This window comes from Schistocerca serialis, chromosome 3 (genome assembly GCF_023864345.2).
Source record: "Schistocerca serialis cubense isolate TAMUIC-IGC-003099 chromosome 3, iqSchSeri2.2, whole genome shotgun sequence".
Classification (NCBI taxonomy): domain Eukaryota; kingdom Metazoa; phylum Arthropoda; class Insecta; order Orthoptera; family Acrididae; genus Schistocerca; species Schistocerca serialis.
In genome coordinates, this window is record NC_064640.1 from 681908273 (window position 1) to 681926836 (window position 18564).

General features: G+C 39.0%; 1 protein-coding gene across 2 annotated transcripts in view; it reads right to left on the reverse strand.

Moving 5' to 3' along the window:
• LOC126470564 (GTPase-activating protein and VPS9 domain-containing protein 1) overlaps positions 1-18564 on the reverse strand; it is a 366100-nt gene that overhangs the window by 135452 nt on the left and 212084 nt on the right. Inside the window, exons 17-18 of one of the 2 annotated variants that reach the window (XM_050098503.1) lie at positions 15764-16077; positions 5720-5864 (exon numbers count right to left, since the gene is read on the reverse strand). In XM_050098503.1, the coding sequence (XP_049954460.1) occupies positions 5720-5864; positions 15764-16077 (459 nt within the window). Of the gene's footprint in view, positions 1-5719; positions 5865-15763; positions 16081-18564 lie in introns of both variants that reach the window. The other variant, XM_050098502.1, reaches the window with a different exon arrangement.

An 18564-nucleotide genomic window follows, 5' to 3' on the forward strand; every position in this document is an offset into this window, starting at 1 on the left:
TCCAACGACGTAAATACAAATTCCATATTGTTCATCTTCGAATGTAGCACAATTTCAGTGTACTACGAAAATCTGACTGGCAAGACTGTTTGGGATGTTTGTCAATATGGCCAACTCTACGTTCTAAATTTTTTCCTATCTGTGAGAAGAGATGGTTGCTAATAGGAACCTGATGAAATTTGAATCACATACAGTATTCTCTTCACCATAAGAATAATACGAATATAAACATTCTGCCATGTATTCTTTCATGTTTGCTGCTATCTCATTTAAATCCTGTCTGCCTAATAAACTACGAAACTAGAGTGAGACAACAGCAAACGCAGAAGAATATACGTATCGTGTCACGTTCATATTCATATTATTCTTATGCCTAATAGTGATACAGTCAGAAATGAAGCACGGCAAGTGACTAGATTTTCAAATCTAAGATGACTCTAATTTCTGTGCAGAATTTGATGTAATAAAGAAGCGGCCGTAAAGATTTTCAAACGGAGAAAAATTTTTGCTGAACTCTTGTTCAGAACATGTTCTATCACACGCAGTCTATTATTTGATTCTTGTTGATCATTATCAAAGAAAGCAGCAGTGTAAGTAACAACAAATAGCAGTCTCTTGCCGTCGTTTCGCTAATGAGAAGAATTCCTCTCTCTCTCTCTCTCTCTCTCTCTCTCTCTCTCTCTCTCTCTCTCTTTTTTTTTTTAATTGTACGCGGCGGTAGCACGCACAAAAGAAAGCCATGCCGCGAGCCGCGACAGGCCATAAACACGCACTATCAGAATGCGACAAACAATGCATGACACAATGCAGTAATGCATTTTCAGCTTAGAGTGACGCAAACACCTATAACAAAGAAAACGGCACTTATCAGATCAAAGCAAAATAAGCAATCGACTCAAACCAGACGAAGCACGTGAAAAAGGAAGGGTACCCGTATCAATACGGACAGAGCACCTGACGCATAGCAATGGCTACGTGGTAAAGCTTAACTGCTAAGCTTACGACTCGAACCCAACTACTGTAGCTGTATCGTCATTCATTCGACCTAAATTGTGTCTCATATTACAATGGACCAACTTTGTTTCGATTTGGAGGTGCGGCTTAAAACTTTTCTCTCCCCTTGAATTTCGAGTCTCAAATTTCAGGTGGGGCTTAAATTCGGGAATTTTTTTTTCCTTTATTTCGAGTCTCACTTTTCAGGTGCGGCTTAGATTCAAGTGCGGCTTAGATTCGAGTAAATACAGTAAACTGTCGGTGTTCTGACTGCTGCTGTGTGGGCTGTATACATTGCTGGACACTGAAACAACATAAGTACGTTCACTAATTGGTGTGTTTGGAGAGTGTGATGAAAGAAATAATAGTTCCACTTTCTGCCACCATGTGAAAATAGGGTGCTGTAAGCAGTCAGAATGTGCTGCAGATGCAAGAAAAGGAGAGGAACACACAATAATGGTGGTCTTGGCATGTTTAGGATATGGTCACAAGTTACATGTCTTCAATGTGGTCTCCTGACTAAGCAACACGCTAAATCCGTAACACATGGTCGACAGTTGCTCGGAGTGTATCCAGTGTAATAAGAGTGAAATGTTATTGTATGCTATCCTTTCAGTTAGGAAGAATCTAGATACATCCCTGATAGACAAGATCTTCCAGGTATCACTTCAGAATTAGAAGTCACATGGACTTAGTTCAGGGGATCTGGAAGGCAAACATCTTGAAATTGCTTAAAGATGATGTGGTCATTACAGAAGGTTTCTCAAAGTAAATCTTTCACCAGGCAAGAAACATGTGGTGTCACCCCATCTTGAATGAAAACAGTGGTGCAGAGACAGTTGCTTTCTTGCAAAGCCGGAATCACATGTTGCACAAGGAGGTCCTTACTACGTGCACCTAACAGGCTCATGAGGTGTCATCTCCTCGAAGAAAAACGGACCAAGACTGAAAAAGCTTGTGAAACTACACCACACAGTCACATATGCTGAGTGCAGTGGGTGTTCTTGCACAACATGTGGCAGAGTAGAAACTCATATGTGACAGTTCTATGCATTCACAGCACCACCCAGAGTAAGCTGTGCCTTGTCCACCCAAAGAATATTCCTCTGCCACATGTCATCCATTTCCACACATGCCACAAAATGGAGGGCAAAGTGATGGTGTTTTAAATTATCTTGGGACTCCATGCACATTCAACCTGTAAGGGTACCAGTGTAAAATATGCTGCAAAATATTTTGGACTGTTGACCAGGGGAGAGAGAATTCCTGTGAACAGCTTGAGTGCTGGCTGTGGAATTTGAGGCATGTGCTGCATGATCAGCTATAATTACAGCAACTTCTTCAACAACTTCTGTGGGAATGGGCTGCCTCCCTCTCCTTACTGCACCGTCTAATTCACCTGTTTCTTTTCAAATTTCATGATCATACTCTTTAGCCCATTTATTGACATGGGGCCTCTTCATAACTGTTTCTGTCAGTGATATTTCCACAGAGCACTGTTGCTATTGCTCCCACTCTAATAAGACAACTTTCTAGCAGTGCACAGTCTTTCTTCTTGATAGACATTGCATTTCATACAGAAAACTTCCACCTTCTTAATCTTTTGCACCAACAGTTACTTCACAAAAGAAAGCAACATGCATCACCAGGCAACAAGCAGCATACTGACATCGAAACAGAAAACATATCACACAATGACTGCTCACAGTGTCATATATTCATCTGGGTGGCAGAGTGGGACAATTTTTTTTTTTTTTTTTTTTGGCATACTCCACTAATGCACATACTTACAATGTTTCAGCATTCTGCGATGTATACAGCCCACACTGCAGCACTTGGAACACCATCAGTTTAACTATAACCACCAAGTGTCCTGTCACCCTCACACTGCCCCATCTCACTAGATTTTTTTATCCCCCTCTCTTTCCCCACATTCTTTAGAATGTCCACAGTATATCTATGGAATAAATTGTGTAAAAGTGACTGTGCAAATGTGCTGTGTACCACAATACACATTTTACTATTTTCACCTGTCCTTCAAATATTTTAAGTTTCTCAGTGTTCCTCTTAAAGTAATTTATTATTCATAGTCTGTTAATTAATTAACTGATGTCAGTTTTTGATGCCCTGCGTTCCCTTCACAGTAGCTTCAACATTTCTTCAAGTATCCAGGCAATGCAAAAATCTAAAATTTCCCTAGTCACAATTAATCAACTGAGAGATCCTGGCCTGTTGTGTTTTTACTTACTGTCCCTCATTTTTATCTTGGCAGACTTAAGTACAGCAGAGTCCCACTAATCCGAACCCTGGTAATCCGAACGTTCGGTCAATCCGAACATGAAAAATGTTAGTCTAAGTATGGAAAACGGTGTGTTAAACTGCTGTACACACACACTATTTTAATTTACACAGTACAGTAAAGATGTATTAGAAAAATTGGCAAGAAAACATTAGGTTTAAACAATGCATAACAATGAAAGAAAGGCTGTCAAACTTATTAAAATACAGTGGACATTTTATCCCTACTTTTTAGATGACAACAACTCAGTCATTGTTTTTTGGGGTAATGAAGACAGTCTGTTATATGACGAGTAATTACGCCATCGTCTCATAAACATCAAATCAGCAGGGGTAGCAGTGAGCTGTTGCTCCTAATAACGTAGCACGAGGTCAAGGGCTTCTGCTGTGTCACTGTGTGGCATCAGCTCTCTTTTGTCGCTTTCAGGCTCATTGTCACTTACGTCACAGCAGTCCACTTCTTCCTTGTCTTGAGTCACAGCAGCAACTAAATCAGTGTCAGTAAGGTTCTCCACACATGCCCTATCCACTTCCATCCACTCATCTACATCTCCTTCACTAACTTCTTCACATCCAGGGATTGTCTGTATCATTTGTAGTAGACTTTCCTCTTCATTTTCAACTAGGTTGTCCTGAAATTCAAGAGATGTCTACACTTTTCTCCACGATTTTCTCAGAGTATTTTCTGAAATATTCTGCCATGCCTCAGCGGCCCAATAAACAACATCCTTCACATTGGTCTTTTTTATTTTGTTCACTAAAGGAATGCTATTACCCTAGATCAGCAGTCTTAAAAATCATTTTCTGTAAATCAATGCCGGACGAAGTGGCCGTGCGGTTAAAGGCGCTGCAGTCTGGAACCGCAAGACCGCTACGGTCGCAGGTTCGAATCCTGCCTCGGGCATGGATGTTTGTGATGTCCTTAGGTTAGTTAGGTTTAACTAGTTCTAAGTTCTAGGGGACTAATGACCTCAGCAGTTGAGTCCCATAGTGCTCAGAGCCATTTTTTGTAAATCAATTTTAATGTTTGCAGTACACCCTGGTCCATCGGCTGTAGAAGTGGTGTAACATTCAGCAGCAAAAACTTCGCCACAATTTCTCCATCACATAATTACTCAGTGCTAGGGTGAGATGGTGCGTTATCAATCAAAAGGATTGCACAGGGAGATAAATGATTTTCCTTAGCAAACCGTCAAACAGAGGAAACAAACTGGCCGTGAAACCATTCTCTGAACAGCTTACCATCCACCCATGCTTTTTTCTGGTTACGATAATATACAGGCAGGAAATTCATGTTGCAGTTTTTAAAAGCTCCGGGCCTAGCAGATTTGCTGATCAGCATTAAAAGGCAGTTTGTGATTACCAGCAGCATTGCTGCATGCTAATAAAGTCACACGATCTTTGCACATTTTAAAACCAGGAGCATGGTCTTCTGCTTTTGATGCCAGGCTTTTTGTTGGCAATGCCCTAAAATTAAGGCCAGTCTCGTCAGCGTTATAAATTTGTTGGGGAGAATACTTTCTCTCTCTCATCATTTTTCCAAAATCACCCAAGTATTCCTTTGCTGCATCACAGTCAGAAGAAAGCTGCTCTCCAGTAACTGTTAGCTGACTGATTCAATGTCGTTTTTTTTTTTTTTTTAATCTGTCCAACCAACCCATACTCACACTAAAAGACTCATCACCATTAATTAACTTGTTCAGGTAAACAGCCTTCTCCTGAACCAGTGCTCCACTCATAGGAGTTCCCCTTTCTCTTTTCTGTGTAAACCAAAGGAAAAGAGCTTCAACCACTTGATCGTACTGGGACTGTTTCAAAGTCTGCCCGAATTTAGAGTGTTTTCCCCGAAGACATTGCACAGGACTGTTCTAGCTTCACTTGGTTGTTCTTCCAATCACAAATAGTTGCTATACCAACACCCAGTTCCGTTGCCAGTTTAGATACATTCTCACCATTGTCTATCCGCTTCAAAGCATTCAGTTTTTCCTTGAGAGTTAATGTTGTATGTTTCCATTTACTCATGACGAAAATACATACGCCACTACACCTGAATGAATACAATACAATTGTTACGTGTGCCAGCGACAGATAACTAACATAACCAAGCGCTTTGTGGGCCAGCTGACAGTGCACTGACCATAGACACTACAAAGGTCTCAACAATGCACAACAACAAGGGCAGAGAGTGATAGTGAGCCATTGTTCCCACACTTGTTCCCATTTGTTACCATGGTGGACCTACTTACCTGCTTGGTGTACTTCGTTCTAGAAACTTGTCATCATAGTTCCGGCTAATGCGAACAAATTGGTAATCTGAACAAGGTCCGGTTCCAATTAGTTTGGATTAAATGGACTCTACTGTATATGTAACAGACAATATATACAGCAAATATACAATTTAGAATGGGTTTTTGAGCCCAGTTGTTACCTGGTGTTGGAGTAACCGTTTTGGGGCGGTGATCGGAGCTGCTGGCACTGCTGCTTGAAGATGCCAAACTAGCTGAACTAAGTCGCACAAGGTTTAACATTGCTTCACCCACACTATCCTGGTCACCCTCATCCTCAGGTAGCAACTACAATACAAAAGTAAAAACAATTACTCCAAAGACCAGAAAAATCATTATAACACACTACCATTACCAAGCATGCAAAGGGAAAAAAGAAAAAAAAGCATAAATAAATGATTCTGACAGCAGATACTGCATGTGTTTAATGCAACAGCAATAAGTAGCAAGTTCTAAAAAATCATCAGACTTACTATCCATGTATTGACACAACGGAGCTGTATGAATTATGAATAAGAAACATTACTTACTTATTTCCAAATAAAGAAAGAAAATATCATCTAATTATTAGGCAACAGCAAAGTAAAAGACAAATGTTAGTAACAAGCTCATTCAAGCTGAAAGACCTCTCTCTGGTAAAAACATTAGAGGATAAAGGGATTTAAATGGAATCGACAGGAAACAGGAAACTCGTGTGATCTTAAAAGACAATGAGCTACAGTAATATCTTAATACACAATGCATATAGTGTTTCACAACATGCCCCCACACTTTTGTGATTTATTGGTAACAAATAATTGTAACACCTGCTGTTTACGTATCTTCTATACACTATAAAACACTTTCTAATGAATCCCATGCACCCCCATACATTTTCCTGAAACAGTCATTTGCTTAGTTGGGGTTTATTTCAAGTGTGAAGAAGGAACAACCCAGAAACATAGAATACAAATTTGCATGGAAATTATAATCTCAAGCCCTGCATTCTAAATGGTTTGTTAGCTTGCCTCTGGTTAATTCACTTACCTTTGAACATTTATAAACAAATGAAAAATGCTGGCACTTTCTGTAAACTTTTTCAACATGCCTTTAAAGTTTTGCTACGAAAGATGCATATTTTAAGCCCAAACTCAAAATCAACAGACATTCTGATAAGTACAGAAATTTAAACGTTTGATTTGGTGGCAAAGGTTGACATGGGACCATAGCTTTATCAGTGGAATTGCTCTAAGGAAGTACAAATTACAAAAAAATCTAGCATATAGCCATAAGCTGAAATAATGGACTGTAAATTATTCTATTAGCAATTTAGCACAACCTGTTCAAAGGTTTTAATTTGCACATTGCTTCCTGTCAGTTTCTGGAAGCAGAACTTTTTTTAATAGTGGAGCTGCTGAAAAATAAGTTTCAGCATTGTTCGAGTGGTAGTTTCAACAAGACCAACAGAAATATTAATTAAAATTGGAATGATTCATACAGGATCTCACTGTAATTTGCAACCTTTTCTGACCAGTTTTCAATTTCTGGTTGTTGTTCTTTTGTCTTTTACTATTCTCATTTTGGATCTAGTATGAACCATTTGGTGGTGGTGGTGAGGGTGGTGGTGGTGGTGGTGGTGGTGGTGGTGGTGGTGGTGATGCTGTCTTCAGTACAAGGACTGGTTTGATGTAATTCTTCAGGCTTTCCCAGTGATATATTGACATGTTGAATAATCAGGTCTCCCACAGGTTTTTCAAGTTGTTTGGCGTGACTTGCTGTCTTCTTGATGTGCTCCGTGAGAATGGTCCTTTGGTTTATGGGATCCAGTACTTAAGCCTGGATGGTGTTGGGTGTTCTGTTTTCGGTCCCCACCATATCAGGCGTTCCGTGCATGGTCCGTATCCACCAAGATAAGGTCTAGGTGTCCTCTCTTGCAACTGGTGCTCCACCCGCTGTCCACATCCTGCTTGTTCATTCACTTGTATCATGCCCATCGTCTGATGCCCCGGTGTGCGTCTGCAGCATGCCAGGCATTCTATCCATCAACTGCTGCCACCTTGGCTGTCCTCTGGTTGTCTTGGGCATTGTGTGTGAAGTCCTTGACTATTTGGGCAGGCCTCCAATGCTGTAGTCTTCATTGGGCACTATAGGTGTTCCGTCTCCTCTGTGGTAACAGGGGTTCAGTCCAACATCTGTTACTGTTGGGCCTGTCTAGTGACATGTCACCTCTAGTCTCTACTCTCTGGTGGTCTGTCCAAAGGCTGTTTTCTTGTTCTCCATCTCATTTCTATTTCTCATTGAACCTCAATGTCGTCTCCATTGTGTTTTCTGAATTTCAAGTGCTGGATTCCTGGCAGGGCTGAGCTGGCATCCAGTGTCACAGCTGATGAGATTCTCCGTGACCGTGATCTCGATGAATTCTTCTGTGAGACTGTCCCAGTATCTCAGGGTCTGTGTCACAATCTTGGTGGCACTGTAGTTCATCAAGTGACTGAGTTCTAGACAGTGCTCCCCTATTGTTGATTTGGTTGCCTGTCTAAGTCTCATATGCCTTTGGTGTTCTTTACATCTCATGTCCACTGACCTGGTTGTCATGCTGATGTATGACATCCCACACTGGCATTGTATGTTGTAAATACCTGGCTTCCGTAGCTCCAGGTCATCATTTACATTGCCCAGCAGTGCCTAAATTTTAGTGGGTGGGCAAAATACGCTTTTGATGTTGTGTTTCAAGAGAATTCTGCTGATTTTGGCAGAGATTGGTCCAGCATATGGTAGACATGCCACGTTCATCATCATCTTGTTCGTCTGGACCCTCTGGCAGAGTGGCATGGCAAAGTGCCTTCTGAATATCTCTGGAAGAGTATCCATTTTTACAGCTCTCCACAACACTCTATCCTGTGCAAACTTCTTCAAAGCCAAATAAGTACTGCAACCTATATCCATTTGAACCTACTTACTGTATTCATCTCTTGGTCCCCAACACCTCCATCAAATACTAAAGGATGATTTTTTGATGTCTCAGAAAGTGCGCTATCAAATGATCCCTTCCTTTAGTCAAGTTAAGCCACAAATTTCTTTTCTCACCAATTCTTTTCAGTACTTCCTCATTAGTTACGTGGTCTAGTCATCTAAACTTCAGCATTCTTCTAGAGCACCACATTTCAAAAGCTTCTTTTCTCTTCTTGTCTGAACTGTTTATCATCCACATTTCAACGCTACATTTTAGACAAATACCTTCAGGAAAGACTTCCTTGTACTGAAATACATATTCTATGTTAACAAATTTTTCTTCTTGAGGAACAGTTTTCCTTCCATTGTTAGTCTATGTTTTGTACCCTCCCTATTTTGGTCAATGCCAGTTACTTTATTGCCCAAATAGCAAAACTCATCTACTATGTTTAGTGTCTCATTTTCTAATCTAAATCCTTCAGCATTGCCTGATTTAATTGAACTACATTCCAATACTCTTGTTATGCTTTCACTGATGTTCAGTCTATTTCCACCTTTCAAGACAATGTCCATTCCATTCAACTGCTCTTCGAAGTCCAAAGTTTATATTTTCTCTCTGTGAACTCAAATGCCTTTTCCAAATTTTTTGTTTCCTTTAGTGTTTGCTCTATATATAGAATGAATAACACTGGGGATTTTCTACAAAGCTTCCCTCTCATTCCCTTTGACTCTTGTAACCCCCATACAGTTTATGTAAAGCTGTATATAATCTTTTTCTTCATACATTTTACCCTTTGTACGTTCACAGTTCCGATCTTCCCCGAGGTCGGCTTCTACCAGTTTTTCCATTACACTGTAAATAATTTGTGTCAGTATTTTGCAACCATGACATATTAAACTGATAGTTTAACACTTGCTCTCTTTGAAATTGGCATTCTCTCTCTCTCTCTCTCTCTCTCTCTCTCTAATTCAAAGAGAATTTCCTCTGTTTTATACATCTTGCACACCAGTTGGAATGGCTTTTCCAAGGCTACCTCTCCCAAAGATACAGAAGTTCTGAGGGAAGCATTTGGTATAACAGCAGAATCTATCTTGCAATAAAATGCCACACAAACATTAAAAGAAAGATAGTAATGAAGCAAAAGTGCATCATCAAAATCCAAAAATGTAAGGGGCAATTGAAAAGTTTCCGTTTGAGGGCGTTAATGCACCGCATATGCAATGTAGCTTGACTCTGACATGGGTCTATTACCACTGACTTGTAGGCAAGGGATGTGTGTCTGATGTTTGTAGAGTAAATAAGGGAACATGAACTATGGGGACGTTATTACCAAATATGTCCAAACAGGACATTATTAACAGCTATTAATCTTTCCCCTTTCTGAGAATGAAGTATGTATATGGGGCAGCAAGTCTCTCAAAAAACACTGTTGTGGAAGGGAACTGAAAAAAATGACCTCATTTCATTCAGTAATACCCATTTAACACTAGTCAACCTATTAGCCAGTTCACAAAACCAAACCCCAGAAATAAATGACTGGTCAAAAAAATTTGGCGCATCTAATATGTCCAGGGATTGCATGTCCTGCTGCATGAAGTAGTCTGTAACTGCCTGCTTACATATCCTCATCCAACAAGTGAAAAGGGGTGCTGTTGCTTCATGCAACACATATTCCCATATCGCAAATTTTGTAATGCAGAAGTTACACCAACTCAAGTGGGAGATATTAAATACGTGCGCTCTAGTTCTGATCTCTTCCCATGCATTTATCATGCCTTCGGTTTCTTAAAAAAATGTCTTGAAGGATCAAAGATACCTGTTTGATGAAGATATGTAGCAGGCAGTTACAGAGTACTTCATGCAGCAGGACATGCAATCCCTGGGCATATTAGATGCACCAAATTTTTTTGACAAGTCATTTATTTCTGGGGTTTGGTTTTGTGAACTGGCTAATAGGTTGAATATTGTTAAATAGGTATTACTGAATGATATGAGGTCATTTTTTGTGTTGCATCATTCTTGTCAGAGCTGACTGTTGATGAACAATTGCCAGGCAGTTCTGAGAACACCAACAGTTGATGTGTTTGAAGCACGAGTGCACTATTAACATCTAGTATTATTGGTTTCCTGGTGTATTTACCATCTGTAGCTTCTGATGAAGTTTGCTGATTACTGAGTGCTATTAAATACAATAAAAAACTAGACTCTATCCAAACAGGCCTTGAAGGCCCAACGGTACCGACCAGCCGCTGTGTCATCCTCAGCCCACAGGCATCATTGGATGCGGATATGGAGGGGCATGTGGTCAGCACACCGCTCTCCCAGCCGTATGTCAGTTTATGAGACCGGAGCTGCTACTTCGCAGTCAAGCAGCTCCTCAGTTTGCCTCACGAGGTCTGAGTGCATCCCGCTTGCCAATAGTGCTCGGCGAACTGGATGGTCACCCATACAAGTGCTAGCACAGCTAGCCCAGCACGTAGCTTCGGTGATCTGACGGGAACTGAAGTTACCACTGCGGCAAGGCCGTTGGCTATTATTAGATACAATGAGATACGAAAATAATGGGTAAAGTAAATGATTTGTAACCTTAAAAGATTGCAGAGATAAAAGCACTGATTGGCACCAATATGCATTCAAACACGGAGATTTCTCAAAGATTGCGCATATCAGAATCACGTAAAGAAGAAAATTGATTTTGACGAGGAATTAGTCCCTCAAAGAAATAACATGTGGGGCAGAAGACCAGCATTCTCACTAATGTCCAAGCACTCCTTAAAAAAAGATATGCCATGAGAATCACTTTGTTCGTACAAAATAAATTAAAATGAAACTGGAACACAGTGGTGTTAATGCATCTGTACGACGCAAACCTTCACAAATGAGCTTCAAGGCTCGTTGGCCTGCCCAACAACCAAAATTAACTGTTTCTATGGTGTCAAAACATCTCATCGAGATTTGGGCTTCTGAAAATCTGTGAGTATCATAAAATTAGACAGTATCTGCCTTCATACTGCAGTGATAAATATATTTTCTGAGTTCAAGGCCAATCTTTAAGCAAAGTACAATGGCTTTTTCATTTCGTTTCAGACTTTCTTTAGAAATGAGCATACATTGGAAATTTTGGTAAATAAATATCAGTTTGTATGAAGGTGTTCTGGTGAAAAGTATTATCTGAACTGTATTTTGCAGACTGTGCAACATCCCATCAAAGTCATGATATGGTCTGTCATCAGTGGCAAAGGCACTAGACAGCTGTACTTTGTTGAAGGAACAATGTGGAGGAGGCGTTAAGAAGGAAGCTCATACCCCAAACAAAACAATGGATCCCTAAAGGAGAACCATTTGTGTTTGTGCAGGGTGGAACTTCATGTCACACAGCAAAATCAGTAAAAGCATTTTAGCAGCAAGAAAACATGCATTTGTTACCCTGGCCAAGAAATTCTCCCGACATGAACCCAAATGAAAATCCAGAACGAGATTTTCACTCTGCAGCGGAATGTGCACTGATATGAAACTTCCTGGCAGATTAAAACTGTGTGCCCAACCGAGACTCAAACTCGGGACCTTTGCCTTTCACGGGCAAGTGCTCTAACATCTGAGCTACCGAAGCACGACTCACGCCCGGTCCTCACAGCTTTACTTCTGCCAGTACCTTGTCTCCTACCTTCCAAACTTTACAGAAGCTCTCCTGCGAAACTTGCAGAACTAGCACTCCTGAAAGAAAGGATACTGCGGAGAAATGGCTTAGCCACAGCCTGGGGGATGTTTCCAGAATGAGATTTTCACTCTGCAGCGGAGTGTGCGCTGATATGAAACTTCCTGGCAGATTAAAACTGTGTGCCCAACCGAGACTCAAACTCGGGACCTTTGCCTTTCACGGGCAAGTGCTCTACCATCTGAGTTACCGAAGCACGACTCACGCCCGGTCCTCACAGCAAACCGAGTTCAAGTCTCGGTCGGGCACACTGATTTAATCTGCCAGGAAGTTCCAAATGAAAATGTTTGGGAGTTAGTGAAAAGGGAAAAAGCAAAGGAAACAATCACTACAAAAATTCATCTCATTGAAAAGATTATTCATGTCTGGTATCAACACCCAAAGATGCAGGGCACATTACAGGCATGTGTTAACACTATGCCAAGCCAAGTTGAAGCATTAATAGCTGCTAAAGGTGGCATGACAAACTATTAAGAAGTTAGTCCTAGTTGCACTTACTGGACTCCCTTTAAGATAATTAAAATTAAAACTCTGTGTTTTATGTTTTTAATAATTTGTAATGTTTAAAGAAATTAAATTACTTCATTTAGAGTTATCAAAACAACCTCTGCAGTTTTGTGTACCTGCTACACTCATATTATGTTAAAATTCAAGGTGCATCTAGTACGTGGCCAGGGGCTGTTATGTTTTACCAAACAGGCATCTTTAACTTGGTGCTTCTGTGAGATGATTGCCTCACTGTTTACGACAAGTTTGCCCAATTGGACTGTACAGCCTTCAAATGAAAACTTTTTGATTGCCCCCTTCTAGTAACACAATAGGAAATTATAACCCCCATGAGTTTACATTCACAACAATTTCAATTACATTGCTAAGTATAGGAAGTTGCACAGATCATACCAGGACACAAGAAAGGAAATAGAAGTAGTCCACTGAATTATAGACTCATATCATTGATGCAGATCTGTAGTGGGATTTTGGAACATATACAGTGTCCCTGCATTATGAAATACGCTGATGAAAATGATCTGTTGACATATAACTAGCATGGATTGACAAAATAATGTAGTGAAACTGAAGACATACTTGGGTTTCCCCAAGGAAGTGTTATTGGCCCTCTACTGTTCTTGATTTCTGTCAAATTGCAAAATGATTAACACAAGATAACTGCACTTGGGGCATGAAGTGGCAATTGACTGTGAACAACAAAAAGTGTCAGGTCCTCCACATGAGCACTAAAAAAATTCCATTTAAATGTGGTTGCAATATAAGTTGCATGAACTTAAAGGTTGTTGATCCAAATCAGTGGCTACAGATTAGAACTACGAACACCTTAAATTATAACCATAATATAGGAAAAGTGGGGAAGTCAAACAAAAGATTGCATTTTAATGGCACAGCATTTAGAAGATGCACAAATCTACTGAAGAGACTGTGTACACTTTGCCTGACTATACTCTTTTGGAATATTACCGCATGGTATGGGATCCTTCCAAGATATAATTGACAGAGGACATCAAAGAAGTTCAATGCAAGGCAACTTGTTTCTTATTATCATGAAATAGGGGCGAGTGTCATGGATATAATAAGCAAATTGGGTGGCAATTATTAACACTGGGGATAACTTTACATTAAATTACAATCACCAACCTTCTCCTTTGAATACCAAAACATTTTGTTGATTCCTACCTGTATAGGTAGAAATCAGAGAGTGCACAAAAAGATTTATGCATCCATTTTCCACATGTGCTATGTCATAGTAAAACCATCAAGAAATAGTCAAAGTGCTCCTATGAACTCGCTGCCAAACACAGAAGGGTGAAATGAACTGTATTTACCCAATTATAAGATGAGGTTTTTCCCCCCAATCTGTCATTCAAAAAATACAGGGTCATCTTATATTCAAAAATTAAACTATTGCTGCTGAGGTTAATATTTTTACATTATTTAATATAGTATATAGGGGTCATCTTAGATTTACAGGTGAAGCTTTGACTATTGATGTCACAACTGACAATTTTGAGAGACACGGGAGAAAATAGCACCAAATTCTATCATCTTACAAACTATTGTTGCATTTGAACAACGTACAAACCTTATGCCACTTTTTAAGTAAAGGTAACATGCAAAAGTGGAAATGTTGTCCTTCAAAAAACATTACTTGATTCTGAACCCAGATCAATATTTGATTTGATTATAAGAGACTGTAATTATTTACTATGTGGGTTGCAAATGAGAAATTTGATCACTGTTCACATATTAGAATACCAGGTAAAAATGTTATCACCAGCTTTTAATCAGCTTTACAACATGATGCTGCCATTCAGATGAAACAAGAAGGAAAATTTACCGAGAATGAAATGTCTAAGCAATGAAACAAATCATATTAAGCTGACTAATTGTTGTGGTAAGAATAAATTACAGCAGCAAGACTCGTGGAGATAGTACCAATATATGTCAATAGATGGTGGATGGAGTGCAAGTTCAAGAAGTGAACCGAATCGTGATTGCAATCTTTTATTTATGTATTAGTTGCTGTCGATACATATGACTTGCACCCCAGAAGATACTGCAGCCCACGTTTCACAATTTCTCATGCACAGCACTACAGAAGGGTTGGAGGGGGAACTGTGATACCAGCTTGGCTGAGAACTAGACGAGTATGGGATGGGGAGTAGTGAGAGTAGTAACAAATTACATCAAGTTGCTATCCATGGGAACTTATACCACATACTTTCTAGGAACATCTACCATGTTTAAGCTGCAGTTTACCTGACTCCATTTGTTGTCAGAATCCAACTGACTTTAAAACTGGACAAATGCTTAATAAGAGTATCGATTTCTGCAGACGACAGTAAAAGTCTAGATGGGTGCCAGTGGTGCATTTGTGTGTCTCGTGCTGCAGTGTTGTCAACGGTCACAATGAGGTATGATGGAAATGGAACGGGGTGTGTCAGCTCCTGGTTCCATGCAGCCAATGAGAGAGCAGCGGGCAAATGATATGTTTGGAAGCAAGACACATTGTAACCTCCTCACTTCAGTATAGAAGCAATATCCGATATGTACTCAGATAAAAACAGCTGTGTTCTCAGGTCCCACAGTAACTACAGTCTAAGAAATCACATCATATTCGGAAGAGATAGCCAGAAAATACTTTTGAGAACGAAAATATAAATTTCACAACTGTGCTATGTGGATGATGACGATGACTGAAAATAGTGATACCACAAATGACAGTGTCAGTAATCAAAAAATACAGAAAAGAGAATGGTCTGAAAATTAATGTAAATCATTTCTTTTCATTTATTTTATTTATCCTTATACTATCAAAATGTAGACAATCAATAATAGAATATCTATCATGTTAACATTTTAGGCAGATATTTTATATCAATAACGGAGTTTGTAATTTTGATTAATAAGAATATGTAAAAAATAACTTCTTCTCAAGATGCCTCTTGAGAAAAAAAAAATATAAATTATATTAGATTACTACAAGAAAACTGATTAGACTGTCATTTCATTTAATTCAAAACTTACCTCTTGTTTTAATTCAAGATCTGCAGGTGTGTTCCCAGCAAGTTGAGTTGATGCTTGTTCATGGATGGCAGTTTGTGCTGCTGCAGTCTGAGCAAAATTGTCATCTATTGCCGGTGATGCAGCACATACTCCATTATACTGAACTACAGGAACTGGACCATTCTGGTTCAAGGGCGGTGATGCCATAACTACAGGGCTTGGAATGTTGACAATATTCTGTGTACCTGGCGACACCAAGTTCTTTCCATCTACTGGTTTATCTATCTTGTCTATTACATGTATCAAGCATGTTTCTCCAGAGGTGACTGGAACACCTGCTAATATTAAATAAGGCCATATACAATGAAATCACAAACATATAATCAATATCTACTTTCTCACTATTTAACACTCTTTATAAATACAAAATCCCTACTGGCATCAATTAATACGGTGCTCTCTAAACAGTAGATCCATGATTCACCCTCATAGAATTGAGATCACCATGCTAAACATGTTTATATTCACTACTGAATTGCTGCTTGTAGGAGTCCCATTTTACATTAAAAGATGTGGTCATCCTTACACCAGCACATCTCAAAAATAATATTAATCTTATACTACTCAATTAAGAGCCTTTATGTTAATTTCTTGCATGTCAACAGTGGCATCCTTTGTCAGTATATATGTGAAATATTTAGTATCACTTGATTCAGTCTGATAGGAATTTTTACAGTTTATTCAAATGAACTAATTTCTCACTGACACTTTTAGAATACACAGTTACTTCTCACCTAATCTGTCAGGTGCTAGGGCAGAAAGCCCTTTCCCCAAATTAAAAAGAAAGAAAAAATTAAAGATTTTGATAAAGACACAGTTCATACAAAACATGTCCACCCCGGGTGTCATACATCCTTCTTGGAGACCACTCATATCTTTAACATAATCACTGATTCCAGGATCCTTTATGACAAGATTGCTTAGTAGTAAATGATGCATCTCTTCTGGCATTCTTCTTTTCAAGCAATTTATCTTATTGCATGCAAATTAAATTTGTACAACAGGAAAGTATTAAGCAGCATGCTCCATTCTTCATGCAACTGAAAACAGTTCATGTTTGCTGGTGCACTGAATAGATACCTTGCACAGTAAGGCAAAATTGCATGGTATTCTATTAGTCTTTCCCAACATTGCATGGATTCTAATCCCAGATATGATGACTGTATTTTGCAGTATAATCTAGTGTGGCTAATCTCTTAACACCAATGGACACTACTCGTTTTGGGTTCTCTTTCAGCTGATGCACACATAATTATACATACTTTTGGGGAAAAAATAGTTTATGTAAATCTGAAATATGTTTTACACATATATGGAAGCAGAGCATATCAATTAAATCAATAGGGCATGTTAAATTTGAGTTAGAACACAGAACCATAATGGTTGCACTGATAATGCTAAATGAAACAAAATAATGACTTACGTGAAAAATAATACCTAAGCTTAAAGGAACATTCATGCACACATTCAAAGAAATTTCCTCAGCTTTATTTTAGACATTTAAGGGAGAACTTAACAACTGAGCTGCAGACAAAAGTTGATTGATAGTACTGATTACAATCTTATTGAAAGGTTCATTCACTCGCTCATTTGTAGTTACATATGGACGTCAGAGAGGATTAAAACTGCACTGAACATCTCTCCTCACTAGTATCATAACCATGGGTTTTATTGCTGTATCACCTCATTTGGAAGGATACAAACACAAAATACAGAACAAAATTTGAGATGTGTCTATTTAAATTAGAATCAACACTTTCACTGTGGTTCAAAAATTCAGTGTCTGCAGTAGATACATTATAAGTTGTTGTTTATTTTGTGTTTGATGTTCAGGATAACACATTCATCAAAAAAGATAGGTTAAATGGAAGCAGCACACTCCTTTCCTTGTTAAGGTTTAAATATCATACTCAGAGCTAAGAGAATGTTCCAAGTATGATATAATTTCAGTCAATAAAATTTTTCTGGTTTGTGACTGCACTGTCAATATGTAAAACTACCGACATTTCGGCCACTGTTGCAAGGGACCTTCTTCAGGGTGTTTTTGTTTACTAAACAAAAATGTTGGTAGTTTTACATATTGACAATGTGGTCACATACCCAGAAATTTTTTTTATTGATTGTGACAATGGCTGCAGAAGCCTACGTTTATATATGATATAATCCCACATACAGAACAGTCCTATATTGGTTTCCCGTAATCTTGAGAAAGCAAACTACAAGATGACTGCATTTGTATTTAAATTGGAAGTTTGTTGAGCAAGATTCCAACTACATTTATAGTCCACCATCTTACAGTCTGTGGAAGAGGGTACTCTGAGTTGAACAAGATGAATGACTTTTTGTACAGCTCTGCCCAAGTTCAAATGTCCTGCTAAATATTATACAGTTGTTACTGTTTCCAGTGATTGATTGGCAACTGTGTAATTGAAAAATAATGGGTGTTTCCACCAATTTATGCAAAATTTGTACATTTTTTATTCTGAAGGTCCAGTTCCAGCACCATGGGTATTCTCCACCATCCCCTTTTTACCCTCTCTACATTTTTTCTGGATTTTCCTATATGCAACACAATGATTCACAAACAACCTTAAGCCCTTCTATCCACCAGGTCATTTGTACAAAGTGTGAACTGTAACAGCCCTACAACTACAAAATTTAATAATTTCTTCCTGTTAAAAATTTAATGCACATCCCAGTTGTTAAGAATGAGAAGAGTGGTCTTACAATTCTCCTCCTGACAGCAGAGGTCAAGAAATCTG